The sequence below is a fragment of the Pseudochaenichthys georgianus genome, chromosome 22, assembly GCF_902827115.2.
Source record: "Pseudochaenichthys georgianus chromosome 22, fPseGeo1.2, whole genome shotgun sequence".
Lineage (NCBI taxonomy): Eukaryota > Metazoa > Chordata > Actinopteri > Perciformes > Channichthyidae > Pseudochaenichthys > Pseudochaenichthys georgianus.
The window spans coordinates 24,850,152-24,871,897 of NC_047524.1; the positions used below are offsets into that span (position 1 = coordinate 24,850,152).

Sequence of the window (21,746 nt, forward strand, 5' to 3'; positions counted from 1 at the left end):
ACTACATGAAGCCAGCCGCCGGTCTGGAGAGGACAGCATTCACACAGGACTGCAGCTCGCTCACACACACCAAGTTGACCTGAGCGCGTCTCACACACACACCTGCTGCTGCTGCTGCTGTGAAGTGTAGTCTGACTCCACCAGCTGTAGGCTCACACCACCTCCTCTAGAGCCGGGGAGTCGCTGGTGGGCTCATGCATCCACAGACAAAGGAAGGCGGGGAGCCTCCAAAATTGGAAGGCAGTGAGGGAGCCCCCATGTCTGCTTCTGCTGAAGCCCTGGACAGGCCCTGCTCAGAGACCCCGGGGGCTCAGGCCCAGCAGGCCACCCTGACCCCCGACCCCCGCAGCGGCTTTCTCTGCCAGCCCTGCTGCCTGCTCATCACACTCACCCTCCTCCTGCTTTCTCTCCTCGGCAGCTGGGCGGTGGTCCACCTCACCCTGGGGACCCACGGAGGATCACCTTTCAAAGTGTCCGCCAGCTACGACCAGAGGGTTCCACAGGACGACACGGCCACCATCGAGCCCTACTTCACCACCAACTGCACCATGGGTACGTTTATACATGCATGTCATTCTTTTTCGGAACCTGTGATGCTGCTCTGATTTGTGTGTTTGCCTTTACGGGGTGAGCGCTAAGACTGAGAGTCATTAGATTTGTATGCAATTCTTGGGGTCATGATTCCCCATTCAAAATCAATTCTGGATTGAAATGGTGGCTTAAAAGGATTTGTAGCGTTTGTCATGATATGATAGTTATATCAGTTGTTAAAGAAAATACCTTCTACTTAACAGTCATGTCAATTCCTAGTGACTTTAAGAATAAGTACATCTTCAACCAACAATGAAAAAGTTGCCTGTGACATAAATAGAATAGCTAGGCGTAGTCTTGCTAAATGAAATCCTACACAGAATGAAACTGTCCATAATTGGCAATATCTGGGTTATAAGATGATAATTAAAATGTTAACATGAGTGATTTTCTCACCCATTTCTAGTATCATCAATACCATTTGAAAAATACATGTTAAAAAAGTGTTTGAATCAGTTAATTAATAAAACCACTTTTACCTTAACCTTTAAAAAAGATAATGAATTCAAAAGATGAGTCATGAAGCAGTCCAAACAAACCATTGTGTTGGGTGATAAGTCTTGAACAATTGTTTCTGTTTCCACTAGTTTGCTGTGTGTCCCACCATGTGGACTAAATGTGTCTCACATGGCTGCAGAGGGGCCGAGTTCCCAAAACAGCTCACACATGTCAAACTGAAAATTGCACAGCAACATTCTGTGATTTTTAACTTCATTATACCATGAAATGCGTAGACTGCTCGACTGAAATAATATCCTTCTCTGTCATCCCCGAAAAATCCTGAAATTAGATTAATATAACTGATTCAATTTCCTCTGAGCTTGGTTCAGAAGCACAGAAACCGTTAACATTTCAAGGGTGCATTACTGAGGAGGAAATATGATGGAATCCTGGGGGTATACTACGAAGCAGGATTTTAGCTTAGCGGCTAAATTAAGGGAAAACTCCGGCTTTCCGGTCCTACGGAGCTGGTTCTCTTTTTAGCAGGCTAGATCTCCATGGTAACATATGCTTAGCGGCTGGTCGGGACCAGGGGCCTATGCTACGAAGCTGGTTCAACCTAACCTGGATATGTTTTAGTTAGCCGGTTGGCCTAATCCAAAACATACGCGCTCTCGCTAAACTGTACTACGACGCGGGTTATCAAGTGGATCGCTCAAGCCAGCCGTGTCCTATCTAGTTAGGTGCGCGTTCACATGAAAGGGGTGGTATTTGGAGCATTCGACCAATCACAAACATGGAGAAGCGTACTGACAGCGCAGCGTCATACTTCCTGAATGAAAAGTGAACTTTAATGCTAGTCAAAAATGAAGAAGTTAAACTTTAAACATCCATGACTTAAACACTTTATCCAGGATAAAAGCCACATAGCTGCACCTGCAAGGTGAATACAGCTGGAAAAAGAAAAAGTGTTTGAATGCGTCCATTAACAGGTTTATGATATCACTGCCCCGTCTAAAACACGATCTGACTTTAATTACATTTGTCTCGAGTGTTTCGTCAACTTATGTGTTGCTTAAAATAATACTTCTGCATACAGTATGTGACGCTGTGAGTGCTGCACGGCCAGATACGGCTCAGCTGACTCAGATAAGGAGAGATATGATACATTATGAAGTGATATGCCGCGGACTGTACTTAATGTACTCTGATCCGGTTACTTATGTTGTGGCCGATATTTAAGTAAGCTTTCTTAACGCTAATGTTATAACAGTCAGATTGCTCTGAAGATGGAGGTGATATTCTATTAATGTTCACGTTCACGCAGTCGGTGATTTTTGCCGGCCGTCTTTCCTGCGACGGCAGTTTTTCTGTATTTCCTTTCTCCTGTAATATGACTTGATCGCTTTAAACTCCGCACACTGAGCTCTGATTGGTCAGCAGGCGGTGCTTTCACTGAGTTGAGCTCTTAGCCTGCAACCTAACCTGGTCCCGACCAGGTTAGCTGCTTAGCATATATTACCATGGAGATCTAGCCTGCTAAAAAGAGAACCAGCTTCGGATGACCGGAAAGCCGGAGTTTTCCCTGAATTTAGCCGGCTAAGCGAAAATCCTGCTTCGCAGTATACCCCCCTGGTTAGGTTGCAGGCTAAGAGCTCAACTCATTGAAAGCACTGCCTGCTGACCAATCAGAGCTCAGTGTGCGGAGTTTAAAGCGATCAAGTCATATTACAGGAGAAAGGAAATACAGAAAAGCTGCCGTCGCAGGAAAGACGGCCGGCAAAAATCACCGACTGTGTGAACGTGAACATGAATAGAATATCACCTCCATCTTCAGAGCAATCTGACTATTATAACATTAGCGTTAAGAAAGCTTACTTAAATATCGGCCACAACATAAGTAACCGGATCAGAGTACATTAAGTACAGTCCGCGGCATATCACTTCATAATGTATCATATATCTCCTTATCTGAGTCAGCTGAGCCGTATCTGGCCGTGCAGCACTCACAGTGTCACATACTGTATGCAGAAGTATTATTTTAAGCAACACATTAAGTTGACGAAACACTCGAGACAAATGTAATTACAGTCAGATCGTGTCTTAGAGACGGGGCAGTGATATCATAAACCTGTTAATGTACGCATTCAAACACTTTTGCCAGCTGTATTCACCTTGCAGGTGCAGCTATGTGGCTTTGATCCTGGATAAAGTGTTTAAGTCATGGATGTTTAAAGTTTAACTTCTTCATATGTCTAATATTATAGTTGACTTTTCATTCAGGAAGTATGACGCTGCGCTGTCAGTACGCTTCTCCCTGTTTGTGATTGGTCGAATGCTCCAAATACCACCCCTTTCATGTGAACGCGCACCTAACTAGATAGGACACGGCTGGCTTGAGCGATCCACTTGATAACCAGCGTCGTAGTACAGTTTAGCGAGAGCGCGTATGTTTTGGATTAGGCCAACCGGCTAACTCAAACATATCCAGGTTAGGTTGAACCAGCTTCGTAGTACAGGCCCCAGGTCTCCTCTAACAGACAGATGGTTGATAGACAGAGGTGTTACATGTCATACCAAGCAGGCGTGTGTGTGTATACAAATATCTTTATTTATTTGATCATTCTTTTTTCCAGCAACATGCTGAAACTCTCTTCTAACTGAGTGGGTGTAGTTTGAAGATGATTTATAAGAGGCTTCTGTAAGAAAAGTTACCCAACTTGTTTACCCAACTTGTTTACCCAACTTGTTTACCAGAACATGTAAGAGTCTGCTGAACTCCGCTGAACATAAGAAGGAACTCAAAAGTGAATGATGACCCAGGGAAGTGCCCGTCCGGTCACGCACTTCATTTCATCTTAACATTGGCGGCAGCGCTCAAAGGAGATCCCTACATGGATATAAATAAGAGATTCTCTACATCTAGAATGCAATAATCAGTGATCTTGTAAAATGGTGTATTATGCAGAATGGCCAGTTTCAGCATAATGTAACAACACATGGTCATATTTTGCGATGCATTAACGTCTAATGTCTCCCTTTATATTGCAGCTTGTAAAGGTGGAGCTAACTGTAGCTCAGTGCATAACAATACATATCTATTTTAAAGATGTTTAATTTAAAGAGTCCCTATTATGCTTTTTCCCTGCAGCGAAGTTCTCTATCTGTGTTTTTTTATTTTTGTTTTACTTGTATGTATGCACCATGACAACAGGTCAAATCCCTCGCACGTGTCACCTACCTGGTGACAAACCTGTTTCTGATTCTGAAGTGTGTAATGTAGGTTTGTGTGCATGTAAATGGTCTTCAGAGGCTCAAATCCCTGTGTTCCCTACAGAGGGAGTTTCTCTCCAACACATAAAAGCTTGTAAACATGTCACAGTAGAGCCACTAAATATTAAGATAAAACGAAAATGAGCATAATATTTAAATAAATGCATAAGAGTAAACGTACAATATGACTGCCAGAACGTTCTAGAGTAGACATATGATGTTGCATAAAATAGAAAGACTCAAGTAAAGCTCAAGGAACACACACTTGTACTTAAGTACAGTAGTTTTGCACACAGACATCATTAAATCCAGATATACTATAACATGAGAAATAAGACAGAAGAGGTCAAGCAGCCATGGGCTTGAACAACAGTCGTCATCAGTTACAAAACGACAAACAAATACATAACAAAAAGGGGGAGGGAAAGAAATAATTGACAGCAAGATCAGAGGCAACAAAAATGAGCAGAAAACCGGCCAATCAAAAGAACCGCAGTCCATTAAGAACAAAGAAATCCATTCAAACCAATACAGGGGAGAGAAAGATACCTCTTTGTGAGGAGATCATCGGACATCATAAATACAAAGTGGTTGTTAATTTCCTTTTAAATTGTGATGCAAAAACATAATAATGTTTGACCCATCTTGAGTAAAGTGAATTAGACAGTGTAAAGTGTTAGAAAGCGTTATTAATTTGTGTTACACAACTTTAAAAATGATCTTTAGAGGCACACATGGTTATGTGTTGCAATGCAGAGAACATGCTGAATGAATTGTAAAAATAGTATTTGAACAGTAACCCCTGTGGCCCTGCAAACTCAAAATCCATACCTTTCCCCAGTATCACGTGACCTATGATGGGTTATAATAATATAATAGTGATTACATACATGACGCCACCAGAAGGAGTGCTTTTCATGTGTGTAGGTGGTGACATAGACGGTGCTGCTGGACACAGTTGATATACCTGTGAATATGTTCTTCTTGTGGGAACAATTGTTATAACTATAATAATCCTTTACACTATGATAAAAGACAGAGAGAAAAGTCCTCCTTCTTTTCCACTGCTTGTCCTGAAACACACAAGCATTTAGCACGGAAGGAATTTGATTTTACCTTGTGTTTTCTTTTAAAACCATACAGATCATCTTAAAAAAGGCTTTTCTTTAGGGATGTAATCTCCTTTACTGTTCAGAGTCTCTTTGAGCTCCCCGACAACGAAATAGCTTTTATGCTCGGTCAATATTTGGCTCCGGATGAATGAGGGAAGATTTGTCTTGCTTTAATATTTCAAAACGGATTGAAACGGGATGTTTGGAGCTGAGGTCAGGTCGGCGTTACCGTTAGTTACAGAATAATTAATCATTTCATGCAGCGGAGTTTCACTGTACACCGGCAACACATCTACTACACCCGCCTCTATGCTATTATCTTATATGGATTTATTTGTCAAATATGTAAATGCCAGAGAGAGAGAGAGATAATGAATTACCGGAAACAGGGACGGGGGAACTTCATGGAGCTCACATACACACACTTTCTACAATCATAACAGGGATGGGAAGGAATATAGGATTATATAACACACACAAAATACAATACATTTGCAATACAAATATTTAATTATTTATAAAAAACAATTTAAAGTGAGTTTTAAGTGTATGTTTATGATTACCAGGACAATAATGAGAATTCAACTGTGACATACAATGTTCATATATTCCCATGCCAAGCTATACCCTACATATATAACTTGAGGTCCTGCGTCGACCCAGACCTCATCCTCATTTATGATTTTAAAACTCAATCATGGCTCTAAAATACTCTTAGTCACTTCCCAAAGGTGTCCACGGAACCACTATCCATGAAAAGCCTCTGAAAGAAGTGCAAAACAAAGACAGAGATGAAAGTAACTGAAACACAGAAACAAACCAATGAGCCATTAGTGATTCTCCGCGTGCTTCTTTCTTTGCCTGTTCTGTCAAAGTAAGGGCCGATCGTCGCAGAGGGGGCTGCTGCTCATGCAGATCCAGGCCTGGCCCAACACTTGTTTATTGTTCTCAGCTCTCCGGGTTCACTGTGTTCCTCTCGCCATGGCAACACGAAAGCTGTGGCTATACGCAGACATGAGAGGCTTCTCAATTCTTACATTTCCCCTCCTCGACTCCCCTCCTCGACTCCCCTCCTCGAGACTTAGTGCCGCCCACAGGAGATGCGAGCGGAGGACCGAGGAGGGGAACCGAGGAGAGAGGAGGGGAAGCAGCAGACGTTTAAAGAAATGAGAACTCCTCTCCTCTGAGCGGTCATATTAAAGCGACGTCCGTTCATTATTACGTGGCAACAGCTGGCGAGTGTTTTGTCATAGCGCTGTATTTTATAATCTCTGTTAGATCAACTGAACATTGTTCCCCCACATATTTACTTTTAATGCATTGAGAGTGCGGTATAATGAGACAACAGGCTACAGATGCCGACACACACACATACACACATATATTTATATACATATATACAATTTAAAGTATGAGAGCACTCTCATAATAACATAATCTCTCTGGTCGCTGAAATGGGGAATTGAAATTACGGGCCAAACGTTTTATTTACAAGTATTAAAAGTAAGCAGAGGACACCAAACCAACTGAGACCCGTCTGTCCGCCGCATCTACGCACTGTACCACACACACCTACACACTGTACCACACACACACCTACACACTGTAACACACCCACACCTATACACTGTACCACACACACACCTACACACTGTACCACACACACACATACACATTGTACCACACACACACCTACACACTGTACCACACACACACCTACACACTGTACCACACACTTACACACTGTACCACACACACACCTACACACTGTACCACACACACACCTACACACTGTACCACACACACACCTACACACTGTACCACACACACCTACAGCTCCTAAAGCATATAATCAGGCTACAGCCATTGTGTATTTTATTATGTGAAGCACTAAATGGTCTTAGAAAAATATGGACTCTTTGTTTGTAGATATCTACTAAACTAAAGCACATAAAGAGAGTAGGCCTGTTATAGAGTGATATATATTATACACACTGCTCTGCTTTCTACACGGACCTCACAGCTGTTCTCTCTGGCGATGAAAGCCGTTTCTAAAATAATATCCAGGGGATGCATGCAGAGCTGTCATTGGCTGACGGCCCGTCTACACTACAGCGTCGACAGCGTCGAAAGCTCCAAGCTGCTCCAAGCTGCCCATTCACTTTCAATGGGGTGACGTCACGTAGCCGCGCTTTTTCGCCGAACTGAATTGTGGGTAGCAGAGCGAGGCGTCTCAGGCGTCCCAGGCGACCAGAAGTTGAACATTGTTCAACTTCTGGTCGCCTGGACGCCGGAGTAGCCAGCGCCAGCCAATCAAATCCCGTTTCCCAAAATCTGACAGCTGAAGCCGTAGCCAATCAAACCGCGTCTAAGCTGGGAGAGATATCCCGCCGTTCATTTCTATATTTCAAAAAAAGTCGGAGGAGAAACTAATTATCGCCGTAGCAAATCACCCGGTTTTGTATGACCAGACCCTCTTCACCTCCCGGGATACAAACCGGAGGAACCAGGCATGGAGGGAGGTGGCAGAGACAGTGGGGGAAACTGGTAGGTTTTCGCCTGTTTGGGGAGTTTATAGATATATTGCTCGCATAAAATCCCCGGGGGTTTTTGCTTTGTATGTCGGGGGCGGGAGATTCATGTGATTGGTTGTTGGCCGTGTTGCTTGAATAAAATCCCCAAGCTCCAGACACGCCCAGCTCCAAGCTATTTTTGGAGCTGTAGTGTGGACGCTCCGTGAGATAAGTCCGGCCGTGCGTCACGACTCCACCGTTCCCGGAAATGCATCCGCGGAGGAGCCGTGGAGGACCCCTTAAGTGTATCCTCGGTTAGAGCTCCTCGACGCTCGATCCTCGGTCCTCGAAGTGCATTTAGAGAAATGAGATGTCCTTCAACATGGCGCGCTGAAATTCATCTCCGGGTCACTACCGGAGGACCGAGGAGTCGAGGAGGGGAAATGTGAGTATTGAGAAGCCTCTATGGCAGTGGTTCCCAAACGGTGTGCCGCGGCACACTGGTGTGCCGTGGGATTTTGTGACAACCATACGTTATTATTGCAATATACAACTACACACAAATAATTATTTTTTAATTTACTATATCAGTACTTTGTAGGTTTATATGTACGTAATCTGTGCGACTTGCGCGTCCACATCTCCGCGTGCAGTGCTGCATAAACATGGCTGAGTCAGCGATAACTCTCGAGGGGTGGAGGTATGCCCATTATTTTGAGTTCATCCGAAGAATAGACAGGAATGTGACGGTGAGGTGCAAACTGTGTCCAGGCCAGAAGCTGTTATCCACTGCTGGAAACACCACCTCAAACCTCAACACACACCTGCAAAGAACACATGCTAAGGTGGAGCTACCGCACACGCTATTTGTTGTTTGTTTATATCACGTAGTCTGTTCTTCTTCGCTGTCTTCCGGTTGTTGCCTGTTTTGAATGACGAATACACACTACCGCCGCCTGCTGGTAAGGAGAGTTATTGCCACTCACGCATGCGCAGTTCGTACGTGCTCGGCTGAAGTCTTTGCGGTGTCTGGTTCCAGTGCAACACATGGCCAACACGCAGGAGAACACGCCGACGCAACAGCGTGAGCAGAGATAGACTGCACAACATATACAGATAGCAGGAGACAGAGGACAGCCACGGTCAGATAGCAGGAGACAGAGGACAGCCACGGTCAGATAGCAGGAGACAGAGGACAGCCACGGTCAGATAGGAAAACATTCAGGATCTGGATCAGTCTTATGCGACAATGGAAACTGAACTAAAGAGAACATTTGAAACTTTAGCAGTCTGCGTGATCTGCCTGCAGGGAGGGGCGGGCCGGCCCTGCGAGTAAAGTAACGAACTACTTTATGTAGAGAGTAACGAAGTAGTGTAATATATTACTTTTTTTAAAAGTAATATGTAATATATTACTTTTTTTTAGTAACGACCCCATCTCTGCTGAAATGTTACATTTATAATTTGTAGTTCAGGACCATGGACAATGCAGCTTCCTTGCATTGACAGTTCTCTGTGCTGAGTTTCTGCTGAATTTCCTTTGTCTCATTTTTAATGTTGTGACCTGTCTGGTTTAAATGAGTGTGTTGCTGCTTTGATGAAGCCTAATTTGATAACGTTTCAAATTAATTTCTGAAATATTTCGTTAATAAATATTTCATGAGTAATATAGTTGTCTTTGTCACATTTAATTTGGTATTAGTAAATAATTATGCACATTTACAGATATTTTACATGATATGAGTGATAACACGTGTTATAAGGGCTATTTTGCACAATAGGTGTGCCTTGAGATTTTTACTTGTCCTGTGGTGCCTTGGGCACAACAAGTTTGGGAACCACTGCTCTATGGTGTACTCTCCTCCAGCACCACCTGGGCACAACACCCACTTTACACATCCCCATCACAAACTAAGCCCTTATCCGTCTCGGCACACTCTCTACTCGTGGCCTCAATACATTACGCAGTGTTCTAAACCTCCCCCACTTTCCCCCTGCAGCACCTGTCACAAAGCTGGGCTCGAGTTACCTTCCTCACACCGAGCACAGAACACGATGCTCCGTTAAGGCTCTCACACTCAGCTACCGGCAGAGACAGTTGTTTACTTTGTCTGTTCGGTGCCCTTGCACTCAAAGTAGGCTAATTACTGATATTACTGACCTGTATCAGTGTGGGGAGCATGAAGGGTTTGAATAATTGTATTTGATTAAACCTCCAAGGTGTGAAGATTTCATTGAGTTTCAAGTCCGAGAAAAAGGTTCTGGATTTGTGATTTTCCGGATTTCTTGATGCTACACTCATAACTTATTCCTTCAGTCAGATGAATAAGAAAAGCATGAGTCATCCTAAGGACTCTTAGGCCATTGAGAAGGACAAACAAGTTTATTAATGATGTTTTTTAGCCTTGAGATAATACCCTATCACCAGTCAGAAGTCATGATATTCCCCGCTTGCTTTCACCTGATCTAAATGTATCCAAATCATTTCCACAAACTCAGCCAGCTCTCCCTGTTCTCAGATCTGAATTGGACATTTTTGACAATGTCCAATTCCCCTACCATTTAGTTGTTTTCTTGAGAAGAAAGGAAGCGATTACTCAAGCCAGGAGATATAGTCAATACGGGATAAATAAATTGAGCCTGACTTCTTTCTCCATAGTCTTCCACTTTAATTAACTCATCAGTCACAAGGCCAACAAGCAATCCAATGTGTTGGCCCTAAAGTGACGTGTGTGCTTCTACGCCTATCTCTGGCGCTCATCCTCCCGACAGGAAGTTAGAAGCACGCCTTCTGCTAGCATTTCACTGATGGCTGTGGCATAGCCATCGAGAGCGTAATTATTCAAACCTGTCAATGACACCCCCCACCCCCCACCCCACCATAGTTTCTCATCCGGGAAGTAAACAGAGCCTGCGCTGTTATGACCGACAAGCTCATTACCAGATTGTGTCAATAGCATATTTGACTTTGCCTCCGTCATAGTCATTTGGCCAGGCAGAAGGTCACATGTGCCTTCACTTATGGCAATGTGTGTCCGCACACAGTCCTATATGCGGTCATGTATTCCCCCCGCAAACTGTCACAATTCTTTTCCTTTCAAATTGGACACGTAGTCGTGACAAGACGGCGGTGAAGCCCTGTGGGAATTTGAACCGGTGACCTTCTCTTTCCTCGCCCATTTCCCTAACCATTACACCTGGCTGCTGCCGGCCCTTAATGGAGCGTTACGGAGACTCTATACTTGGCAATTAGGTACACAGCCGCGTGAGGGAGTCCCTAGGCCCATCAATCACACGCAGCCTGGTGGAGGCAATGAGGGGAAATGGGTTTGGAGAGAGCCGGTGGAGTGGACAGAGTGTTAGACATGGAGATGGATGGGTGATGGAGAGACAAAAAGAGCTACAAAAGCTATGCAATGTTGTTAAATACGCTCTCCAGCATAAGCCTTTAATTGAGTTTCTCTCTGACTGCAATAATAAAATAGACTCATCCCTGGAGTTTCTGTTATTGGGTAAAGAGCGCAGGCTGATAAAAAATACACATTAATTTAAAAATGAAAACCTCAAACTGTCACAACAGTAAGAGAGAGTGTTTATGTGATCACAAGAACGTCAACATTGGAGAAAATGGATGGCGGTTGAGCGATGTCGCCACAGTGGCTCATAAGGATGGGCTATTGAGTCCAACTGATTTCATCGTCAGACTAGTAAAGACTCATCAGCGCTGCTGGTGCTCATCAATCTGCAGATGCACAAGTGTGCAGATTGAACAATGTCAAACAGGTGACAGAATATCACAAGTACTGTGATATATATCCTTGTATTAAACTCAAGGTGCGATTTTCAACTGACACACAAAAACCCTGGCGCATAATATAAACATATGAAATAATCTAGCATATAAAAACCAGGCCTGTGCACATGATGTGACGAACAGAACAGTATCCACAAGCGTATTCTCGTTTCACCTTTCAACACCCACACGCTCAGCCTCTTTATACATGTGTGCTCGCTGTAACAGATTGAGATCAACTTTTAATGAATTCAGTTTTTCACTCAGTTATACAATTACACAAATAAGCCCAAAATACAAACACACGTGCACAAACGGGACCTATAGACATGCACTAGAGGTGGCAGAGCCAGGGGGCTGCCAGTGTTTGGTGCCTTACAGACTGAGCTACTGCCGCCCCATATGCCATCCAGTAAACAAGATGTAACCCTTTAAAACAATGTTGAAGTGGGATCTCTGAACGATACAACCTAGTTTGAGGCTGCATTCACATGATACAACGTAAGACGGCTGCTACCTTAGGCGTTGTGAGCCCAACTGAAAATGGTCAGTTAGCCCTGAGCTCAAAGTTCTACTGTAACTATTTCACTTTGACTTTAACGCTGATATTTCAAGGCGCAACCAATCAGATGACAGATGTGCTAAGCGCCTCTCGCTAGCAGGGGAGGTAACCATAGAAACTCACTAGCCGTTTTCACCGCAAGGCTCTGCCCCAACCTTGTGGTGAGCATGGATCACATTTCGTGTCGTGTGATGCCATGTTTTACTTCCACATCGACATACATAAATCATTATGTATGAGCAGTGAAAACTATCATTACAAGCAAACAGCCAATCAATGTTCAGAGTCTTGTTTCTAAGTGACCAATCAAAGGATCTGAACTCTTCTGTGTGCTCGTAACGCAAGCAAGCGCATGGTTTTCATTCGTCAAGGATTTAAGACTAATTACTTGTACCATATCACACATAATGCATTCTCTGCACAAACGGAGATCTAATAATTTTAGTACAATATTTACCTCCTGCGGTGGATCTGCATTTTAATGATATTCTACTTAATGTAAAGCGGCGGATCAGAGCTACAAAGCAAACTCATGCACTGCTGATGAATCTGAACATGTACTGTTAGAGGCCTTTGGCTCAATGCACTATAGAACCTTTCATCTTTAAGTTGCACCAGCCAAATGTGCAGCTTTCAGTGCACAGCGCCGAATAGTATTGGAACTATATGTGAGTAATTCGTTTTGCATCGTGATTATTATTATTGTATAGTGGGAACACTTCACCTACTGTATGGTAGGCTTATACCCACAGTCTACATGTGGTGGGTTAGAGTTGTGATCTATTCACATACGTTTCCATATCTTCTGATATGGATGTGAAATGTATTATTTGTTGTGGTTTTTCCTCCCTACTAAGCACTTTGAGCATAGGTGACTCATACAGGAATATATGGCCATTTGTCCTTACATTTGGGACTTTTAAGTTTCTGTACTGTCTGTTTGTGTTAAGTAGTGAGTCCAGCTGATGTCAGTGATTCCCACAGCATGTCTTGTTTTTTTTTTACTCAGTGAGCACTCATTTGCATTTGCATTGGTGGCAATGAGTGCTCACTGAGTAAAACAAACTTTAAAAAACCATCAATTATACTTTGGGGGGAGCCATTACACTGGTAAACAGCCTCTATGGGCGCGAGTCCAGACCCACTTTTGGAATCAAATGATGACGTCAGTGGGATTATCTCCTTTATCAACTCCTAAGCATCCCCGGGACAACATCACTAGCCCCACCTCTAAAAAGGTGTGAACTTGAGCCAATCAAGGACTACTACTACTAGGTCGTCCTTAGACGAGTTTGCCAACGGGTTCGCCAATCCTCACTAGAATGCAGGAATTGAGAAAAAAAATGTTGATATTTTTTTCCCCCGAGTCGTTCCCCCAAAGTATATTTCATTTCTGCGGGAATCACTGGATGTGTTGAATGTTAAATTACGTAAATATTCAGTACACTACATTTAGCTGATGCTTTTATCCAGAGCATCTTACAATGAGTGCAATCAACCGTGAGGATACGCACTCAGAACAGCAATAAACCCACATTTACATTTGCTTCAAATAAACCAAACCACAAGTATTGCAGTTTCTTTGTGCTGTATTTTAAAGAGGTCATGCTTTTGTGGGTTTTCTCTTTCCTGTAATGTGTCATAAAGATGTTGTGCATGTAAATCTGGAGCTTCTTTCCCACACATCTCAATATGTCCTCTTTAATGGCCAAGGTGCAGTGGAAACAGCTACGTGTGGGCGGAAGATACAGTATGTAGACTTTCTGCAGATCTGATATCAACTTTGAGCTCTTTCCACCATTTTGGAGCCAGAATAGCAACAAGATGGATGGCTGATGCAGAGCCAAGTGCATGTGCAGCTGAGAGTTGATATTGAGTTGTTCACTGATCAGATAGACAAGTTGGTCCGGTCTGGAATGTGCTTTCTCCTTGGTGCTGAATTGAACTCACTGCAACTATTTGTGGCTACACAAATGTGTCAATGGTGTTATGCTAAGTGTTTCCTCATTAGATTGGGCTGTATGGATCTTAAAAAGAGCTTAACTGTTAGATAAACTGCTAAACTGTCTAACTGAAACATTTAAAGTTGGTTTGACGTGGAGAGGGCGCATGTGGGTTTGTGTAGCATACTGTCCGTCATTGTGTCCACATCACTACTTCAGTACTTAGTTAAGGCAATAATTAAGAGACCTAACAAGAAAGATCTGTTCCGCCTCTGCTTTTGTTCCTGCCCACTGCCTTTAGATGACTGTGTGTGCTACTCGTTGACACCGATTATTATTTGCATATCAGAAATGATTTCCACTGCCAACAATTCCATTGAGCTTGCAATAGGTTCACTGGTATTTAAATGGTATCCCCATTGAAGCAGAGGTTAAATGTTAGCAAATGGAATCAAATACTGTTCCTGAAACCTCAACACTGATAAACTGTCTGCTGCACATGAAAAATGTTAGCATAATTACAATATAACCTTTCATTATATTCAGGGCACAGGCTACTTATCTTTTACTTTTGTTATTATAGTCGGCAATCCTCAAATTGTGAGAGTGCTTGGGTTGATTGTTTTGGGGCGCACATTTTGCAAAACAGAAATGCTGACATTTTATCATACCTTTAAAGGTTACTATTGTAGCAAATAGAGATATGAATATAGGATTAGCACATCTCTTTCCTGACACTTAAATGTGCAGCTATAAAACATCCCAGTCTTAAAAAAATCTATTTTCATATTGTTGGAAATCAATACCAAGTTACTTGTTGATTGGCTACCTACTATCCATTCATAAATGGAAATTAAATTGCCTGTTGTTGAGCATTTACTCAGAACCCCCACGTGTACTACAATCCATAAAGTCTTTAAACCATATTGCCTTCTCCAGGTAGGCCACGATGTCTACAAAGCTCAATATAAACCTCTTTCATTAATGCTTTGTTTTTGTTTTATTAACTTCAATATGGATTTTATTATCTGCCTTGGGAACCAGATTAAAATGACAGAACTAAAATGTAATTATTGATCTTATGGCGTCTCAGTTTCACGAGTACATTCAAGTGAGACACTTTACGAGCCTTAAGGGCAATCATAAGTTTGTCTTACTGCCAGATTTACTTGGAGGTAATTTGATGGTTATTTGGCCGTTTGTGTTCAGTGTTCTGTAGGGCTTTTGATTGCTTAGCTCTGATGCAAATGTGTTCTGGATCAAAAATCGTTTTGAGAAGTATTTTCAGTGACAGAAATATAGGAGCAAGTTTAAAATAAAAAAACACAGCTCATCAATGAATACCAACCAACAAGACAACAAACTCTAACCTCTCGCCTTAGGCTTTTCAGCGAGCTTCATCCCCCTCAATACTAACTGGGTGTCTGTTGCAGGCACCTTTCCAAGGCAATCTACACTGGCAGTTTCATTTTTAAGATATTGAACAAGTGTTAAATGGCCCAGGGCACCAAGTAGAGTGTTTCCAGGATACATATGCCAAATGCAACAGATGTCTAAATCAACCCTGACCTGACAGGGAGGCGGAAATGTCTCGATGTTATGGACCAAGCATCACTGAAGAAAAGTAATTAAGATACAGCAATCTTAAATAATTTGTTGTTCTGTAGAGCGGATATTTGTGCTCGGGCATGAAACACTTATTCAGGTTGTTGCATTACTTTAATCAATTTATCTTCAAATGACAGGCTTTACTGTGTAAACTGAAGTCGGCTAGAGAGATGTGTTTTATAGACTCTGTTGGGAGCTCTAAAGAAGACTCACTAACTATTCTATGACCTTTTCTGACTTTGATCTACCACCAGTAGAAGGTTCTACAACATTGACAGATTTATATATTAGAAAGTAGCGTCTGACATTTCAACACCCGCTCATAGAGTTGGGGACGTTAGCAAACCCGTCATTAACAAATGTCATTATTTTTGTAATGGGGGGAGTACAAATCATAGCTATTACTTGGTCAGAGGTGAATAAATCAATTACAGCATCCTTCATTATTTGAACCGTTACATTTATTGTGGTTTTTTTATGTCCTGTAAAAACCAATAAACTGTGAAACATCAAGGACAATTTCATTGTGAGGAATCAAAGCCCTGCAGTGTGAGGCTGATACTAAGAAAAAAGCTTCAGTCTCTCCATGGCCGCTCCATCTTTGGGACAGATGCTTTGAATTAAAAGCCGGTCTTCAGGCTTTGTCAATAACAATGTTTACTTCAAAGACAAGTAGGAGGGGTTACGCGAGGAGCCTCAAAGGTGAAAAAGTATAAGGATAATAATGCATAATGTGAGTCTTTTATGTAATTCTAGAAAATGACCACACACAGAGAAAAAGTTAAAGTAGCATAAAGTATAATTCCCAGTGCTTTTATTCTTTACTGTGATAACAACATGAGTATGTAGCAGTATGATGTGTTATAAAGTCAGACCTCCAGCCAGCAAAGTAAGAATGTAGGGGCAATGCTAATGTATCATGTGAACCAATAGAAATGCATGTTTGTTGTTCAGTAACTTAATCATGTTGTGATAATGTTTGTCAATAAGTCCTGTAACCACTTTGGTCATGACCTAAGTGTTTAATGGATTGCTATGACATATGTATTGTCCACAGAATGACTCCTATTGTCTTGAGTGATCCCGACTTTTCCTCCAGGGCCACCATTAGCTTAACATGTGTGTTTTTTTGTAAGATAGCAACAATTCAACCCAGTCTCACGGCATTTCGTGTTATAGTCACGACATTTAATCTATTGATTCATGTTCACCACTACGATTTTCCCCTTTTTTTCGTGTCACACAGAACGATTTTAAAAGCAATGTATTTCTCAAAAAATCTAAATATCAATCAATAGATTAAATGTCGTAATACGAAATGCCGTGAGACTGGGTTGAACAATTGGATGGTTCTCATCATTCCGATACAGACATTAATGCCTCCCTGGGGATACATTGTAATGACTCTGATCTTCACCTGAACTTTGATCGAGCTCCACTCAGGGTGCGAACTGGAGGGGAGCAGGGGGAGCTATAGCTCCCCTAGTGGTGACATGAGCTCCCCTGGGAACATGGTTTGTGAAATTTGGGGGGAGCTCTCTAAAATACTGATATGACAACCCAGTCTCACGGCATTTCGTGTTCACCAACACGATTTGCCCCTTTTTTTCGTGTTGCACAGCACGATTTTAAAAGCAATGTATTTCTACTGCCTGCAGCACGTCTTTTTCTCCGGTCGGGTCGTGGGAGACCGGAAGCTGTGTGGTTCATAAAAACATGTTCTTGCTCGATATCAAGCCACAGTTATTGCTTTTATTTGAAATCGTATAATTTCGAACTTTTGTTGCCGTCTGTGAGGAAAATAAATGGGGCTCAGAGCCTCAGGATACTGAAATCTGTATTTTTTAAATCTTTTTTTCCTTCTAATTTGTTATTCTTTTCAAAATAACACACTCTTATTTACTCACCAATAACACTCAATTATCCTTGCTTTTATTTATTGGTTTAATTCCATAATCTCGGGCTTTTTTGGCGTCCGTCAGGAACTGAATTTCAAAATAAAAATAACCGGAAACAGACGTAGGCATTTCGAGCGATTACCCAAGATCCTCAGCTATGGTTTTAAGCTCGCTTATTGGATGTTTTAGCCGCAATGCATGCTGGGATTTGGTGTTTATATGATATGAAATCCGGAAAACATTTTAAAAGAATAAAATAATACTTAATTCCGAGTGCTCTTGCTTTTCTCTTTGAAAGTAATCACATAACGGCATTGTAATACACGGTTCGGCTGCATTGTATATTACAGATCTGCCGTAGTTCTTTATTTATAAAGTCATTGCATAACTACACCGTATTGTGTAAATGATATGTCAATACACCTTTCACATAATTAATCAGAATCTGCAAAGTAACACAAATAAATGCAGTGGAGTAAAAATACCAGGTTAACCTGTGGAGTAGAATTACAAAGTAACAATGAGCTGTCATGTGGGTATATATTAATGCTGCCCATTATGGACACAAGCGATTTTCACCCATTTATTAATTATATGTTTTACATTTGATAACACCAATGTGTTTAATACTGGCAACTTCTAATTGTGGGAAAAACAAAAACGTTCAGTAGAGACGTCCCATAGAACATTTTGCGAAACACAATAGCCAGCATGTGTAGTTCTGGGGGGGCGTTCGATTCCAGTTTTGGATAGTCTGGCGTGGTTTCGTTCCATTTCACACAGCTGTTTGACGCTCTGCGTAACCTTACGGGGACTGTAGTCCTAAACGATAGCTGGGGATTATGGGTAGTGTAGTGTCTTCGGCCATCCTAAACTCAGAAATGTTGATAATCGCAATGATGCTCGAAATGTCCCTTATAGGCCTACGTCTGTTTCTGGTTATTTTTATTTTGAAATTCAGTTCCTGACGGACGCCAAAAAAGCCCGAGATTATGGAATTAAACCAATAAATAAAAGCAAGGATAATTGTGTGTTATTGGTGAGTAAATAACAGTGTGTTATTTTGAAAAGAATAACGAATTAGAAGGAAAAAAATATTTAAAAATACAGATTTCCGTATTCTGAGGCTCTGAGCCCCATTTATTGTCTGAGCCCCATTTATTGTCTGAGCCCCATTTATTTTCCTCACAGACGGCAACAAAAGTCCGAAATTATACGATTTAAAATAAAAGCAATAACTGTGGCTTGATATTGAGTAAGAACATGTTTTTATGAACCACACAGCTTCTGGTCTCCCACGACCCGACCGGAGAAAAAGACGTGCTGCAGGCAGTAGAAATACATTGCTTTTAAAATCGTGCTGTGCAACACGAAAAAAAAGGGGCAAATCGTGTTGGTGAACACGAATCAATAGATTAAAAATCGTGTTGGTGAACACGAAATGCTGTGAGACTGGGTTGGATATGATGACCAAATAAATTCCATTTTGTGCATGTTTTCTTTTTTCAAAGGTGTAAAATAAGTGAAATAAAATTATATTTAGAGTTTATGATTCATGAAAAAAGTGTTGCCTGCTTGCACGCTGCCCCACCCACTACCCACTCACTCACAAGCTCGTTTAGTTAGCACTGCATGTTTACCAGGCATTGTTGCTGCTGCTGACATGTCGAAAAGAAAAAAACAACTTACCTTGGGCAATTTCTTTAAAAAGACGGCCAAACAACCTGATCAAGAAGACCAACCGAATGTAGCTGGTGGTAGCACATCGCACGTTGTGACTGCTGCTACAACAGAACCGAGAGAGGAGGGAGCTAACGTCAGTGCTAGTGCTAACTTGACAGCTAACGTTAACTTGGGGGCTGAAGAGACACAAGAAGACGAGCCGTTGTGTTGTGTGTGTGGCGTCGCGTCTCTCCAGGCAGAGAGAGGGTTGTGTTGTGCTATAGCTGATTAGCTGTATTATTAATATTAATATTGTTCATGGTTGGTGCCGCTGGCTGCTCTTATCGCGTGTGTTCGGCTCTGTGTGGGCTACAGCCATAATAGGCTATAGCCCATGTGAAACAATGTAGCATGTTTTTGAGTCATTTTAAGTTGATTTAAAAAAAATCCCGGCTCCCCCGGAGACCGTGGTATAGTTCGCACACTGTCCACCATTAACCATCAGAATATATAATAAGGTTTATGACTAAATTAGTACCATGCCCATCAGCATAAGGCATACTTGTGTTCTCCATTTAGTGCTAATTGGCAAGTGTTAGCAATAGCATGCTAACAGTAACACCTGAAACTAAGATAGGGAACATGTCAACGGAACCAAATTGCAGAGGTGGGGGACTCGAGTCACATGACTTGACTCGAGTCAGACTCGAGTTGCATATTGTTGGACTTGAGACTTTCTTGACTAACATTGATAAAAGACTTGACTTGGACTTGGTTTTCATGACTTGACTTGAGACAGATGACTCGAAAGGACTTTATTTTTAAAATGAAATATTTGCATTTGTTTTTGTATTGTACGGAGGCCCTAAAGGGCAATGAAAAAAATATATATACTGTATCTCGTTCGCACGAGAAAGTTACCGGAGCGCCAAGTAGGACGGGGAGCACACAGGAGACAAGCGTTTCATTGCAGGCTGTTATGTTTATGTTGGGAAATGGCAGTCCATACATTATTTTAGATATATTTCGATCTCGGACTCTCATTCAATTCATGAAATCACTACAGCACCAGAAGGCAGCGGGACGTGTAACTCCGCCTCTGAGAAGTGCAGCTCCAGCGCGCAAAGAGCTGTGCCTTCACTGTGTTTACTTTCATTAAAACAGCTAAAGAGCGACCGCAGGCTGCTACTTTTTAACCACACGCACCTCTACACACATCGAACTGCCCGATGAATCCCCCTATTATTCGTTTTACGAAGGACATGTCCGGTCGCTTAGGCGCATGATAAGTGTTTCTGCTGTGTGTGTGTGTGTGTGTGTGTGTGTGTGTGTGTGTGTGTGTGTGTGTGTGTGTGTGTGTGTGTGTGTGTGTGTGTGTGTGTGTGTGTGTGTGTGTGTGTGTGTGTGTGTGTGTGTGTGTGTGTCGTCAGACAACGGCATTTGTTTTCAAATTACCATGAACGTTGATTGTGTGCACCTGGTGCCCTGTGTTGTCTCCTCCCCCCTCTCCTGTGTCCTGTTGGGTTGATTGGGTTGGGCATTTAGGCTCTGGGGTTTTGCTGTTAGAGAGGCAGGTAGTATTTGTGAGATCCTTGTGGCTGCAGGCTGTGCTGTGCTCAAGGAAACAACAGCAGGATTAAGGCTGTGTGTGTGTCATTGTGTTCATGCTGTAATAAATTCCCACACCGGGTTTCTATTTTGGACGTTCTGCCTCTGCCGCCTTGCTTGGTCGGCCGCTCAATTGTCAGCCTCACAATTGGTGTCAGAAGTGGGATTGACCAAGTGAGGAGGTGAGAGTGATGGAGGAACTGCGGGAGATGATGAGGTCACTCCTGCAGCTTCAGGCAGCCGGTGAGCAGCAGTTCGCACGGGAAGAGGAACGGAGACTCCGGAGGCAGGACGGCAGATTGGCTGGAGGCTCGACGGGCACTGGCTCTGCCGCTGAGGCATCAGAGATCCTGGCGGAGAACCAGAGATTGGTGCAAGAGCAGAAAGAGGAGCAGCTCTGGTTACAGAGGGAAGAAGAGAGGAAGGCAGAAGCATTGAGAATGGTTGGAAAGATGGCGGCGCACACTCAGAAGAATAACAAGCCAAGGAAACCTGGAGGAAAGGAGTCGCAGCTTTTGATAATTGCCAAAACTCCGGAGTTTGTCCGGGAGGTGATGGGTTCCAGCGCCGGTGCAGGCAGCGGGGAGTTCCACGTTTACCGGCACCTCCAATGCAGGAAGAAGCGGGAAAAACTGAAGCGCAAAATGCGGATGGCAGAGAAGGTCCGTCAGGACAGAGAGCGCGTCAGACCGCAGAACCAGCAGGAGAGGAAGAAAGGGAAGCTTCTTTTCGACTTCATGGC

The 21,746-nt window shown here is 42.7% G+C and overlaps 1 protein-coding gene across 1 annotated transcript in view; it reads left to right on the forward strand.

Moving 5' to 3' along the window:
- LOC117468194 (ALK tyrosine kinase receptor-like) overlaps window positions 1–21,746 on the forward strand; it is a 547,997-nt gene that overhangs the window by 407,696 nt on the left and 118,555 nt on the right. The window contains 1 exon segment of the mRNA XM_034112221.2: window positions 419–552. Coding sequence (XP_033968112.1) covers window positions 419–552 — 134 coding nt within the window.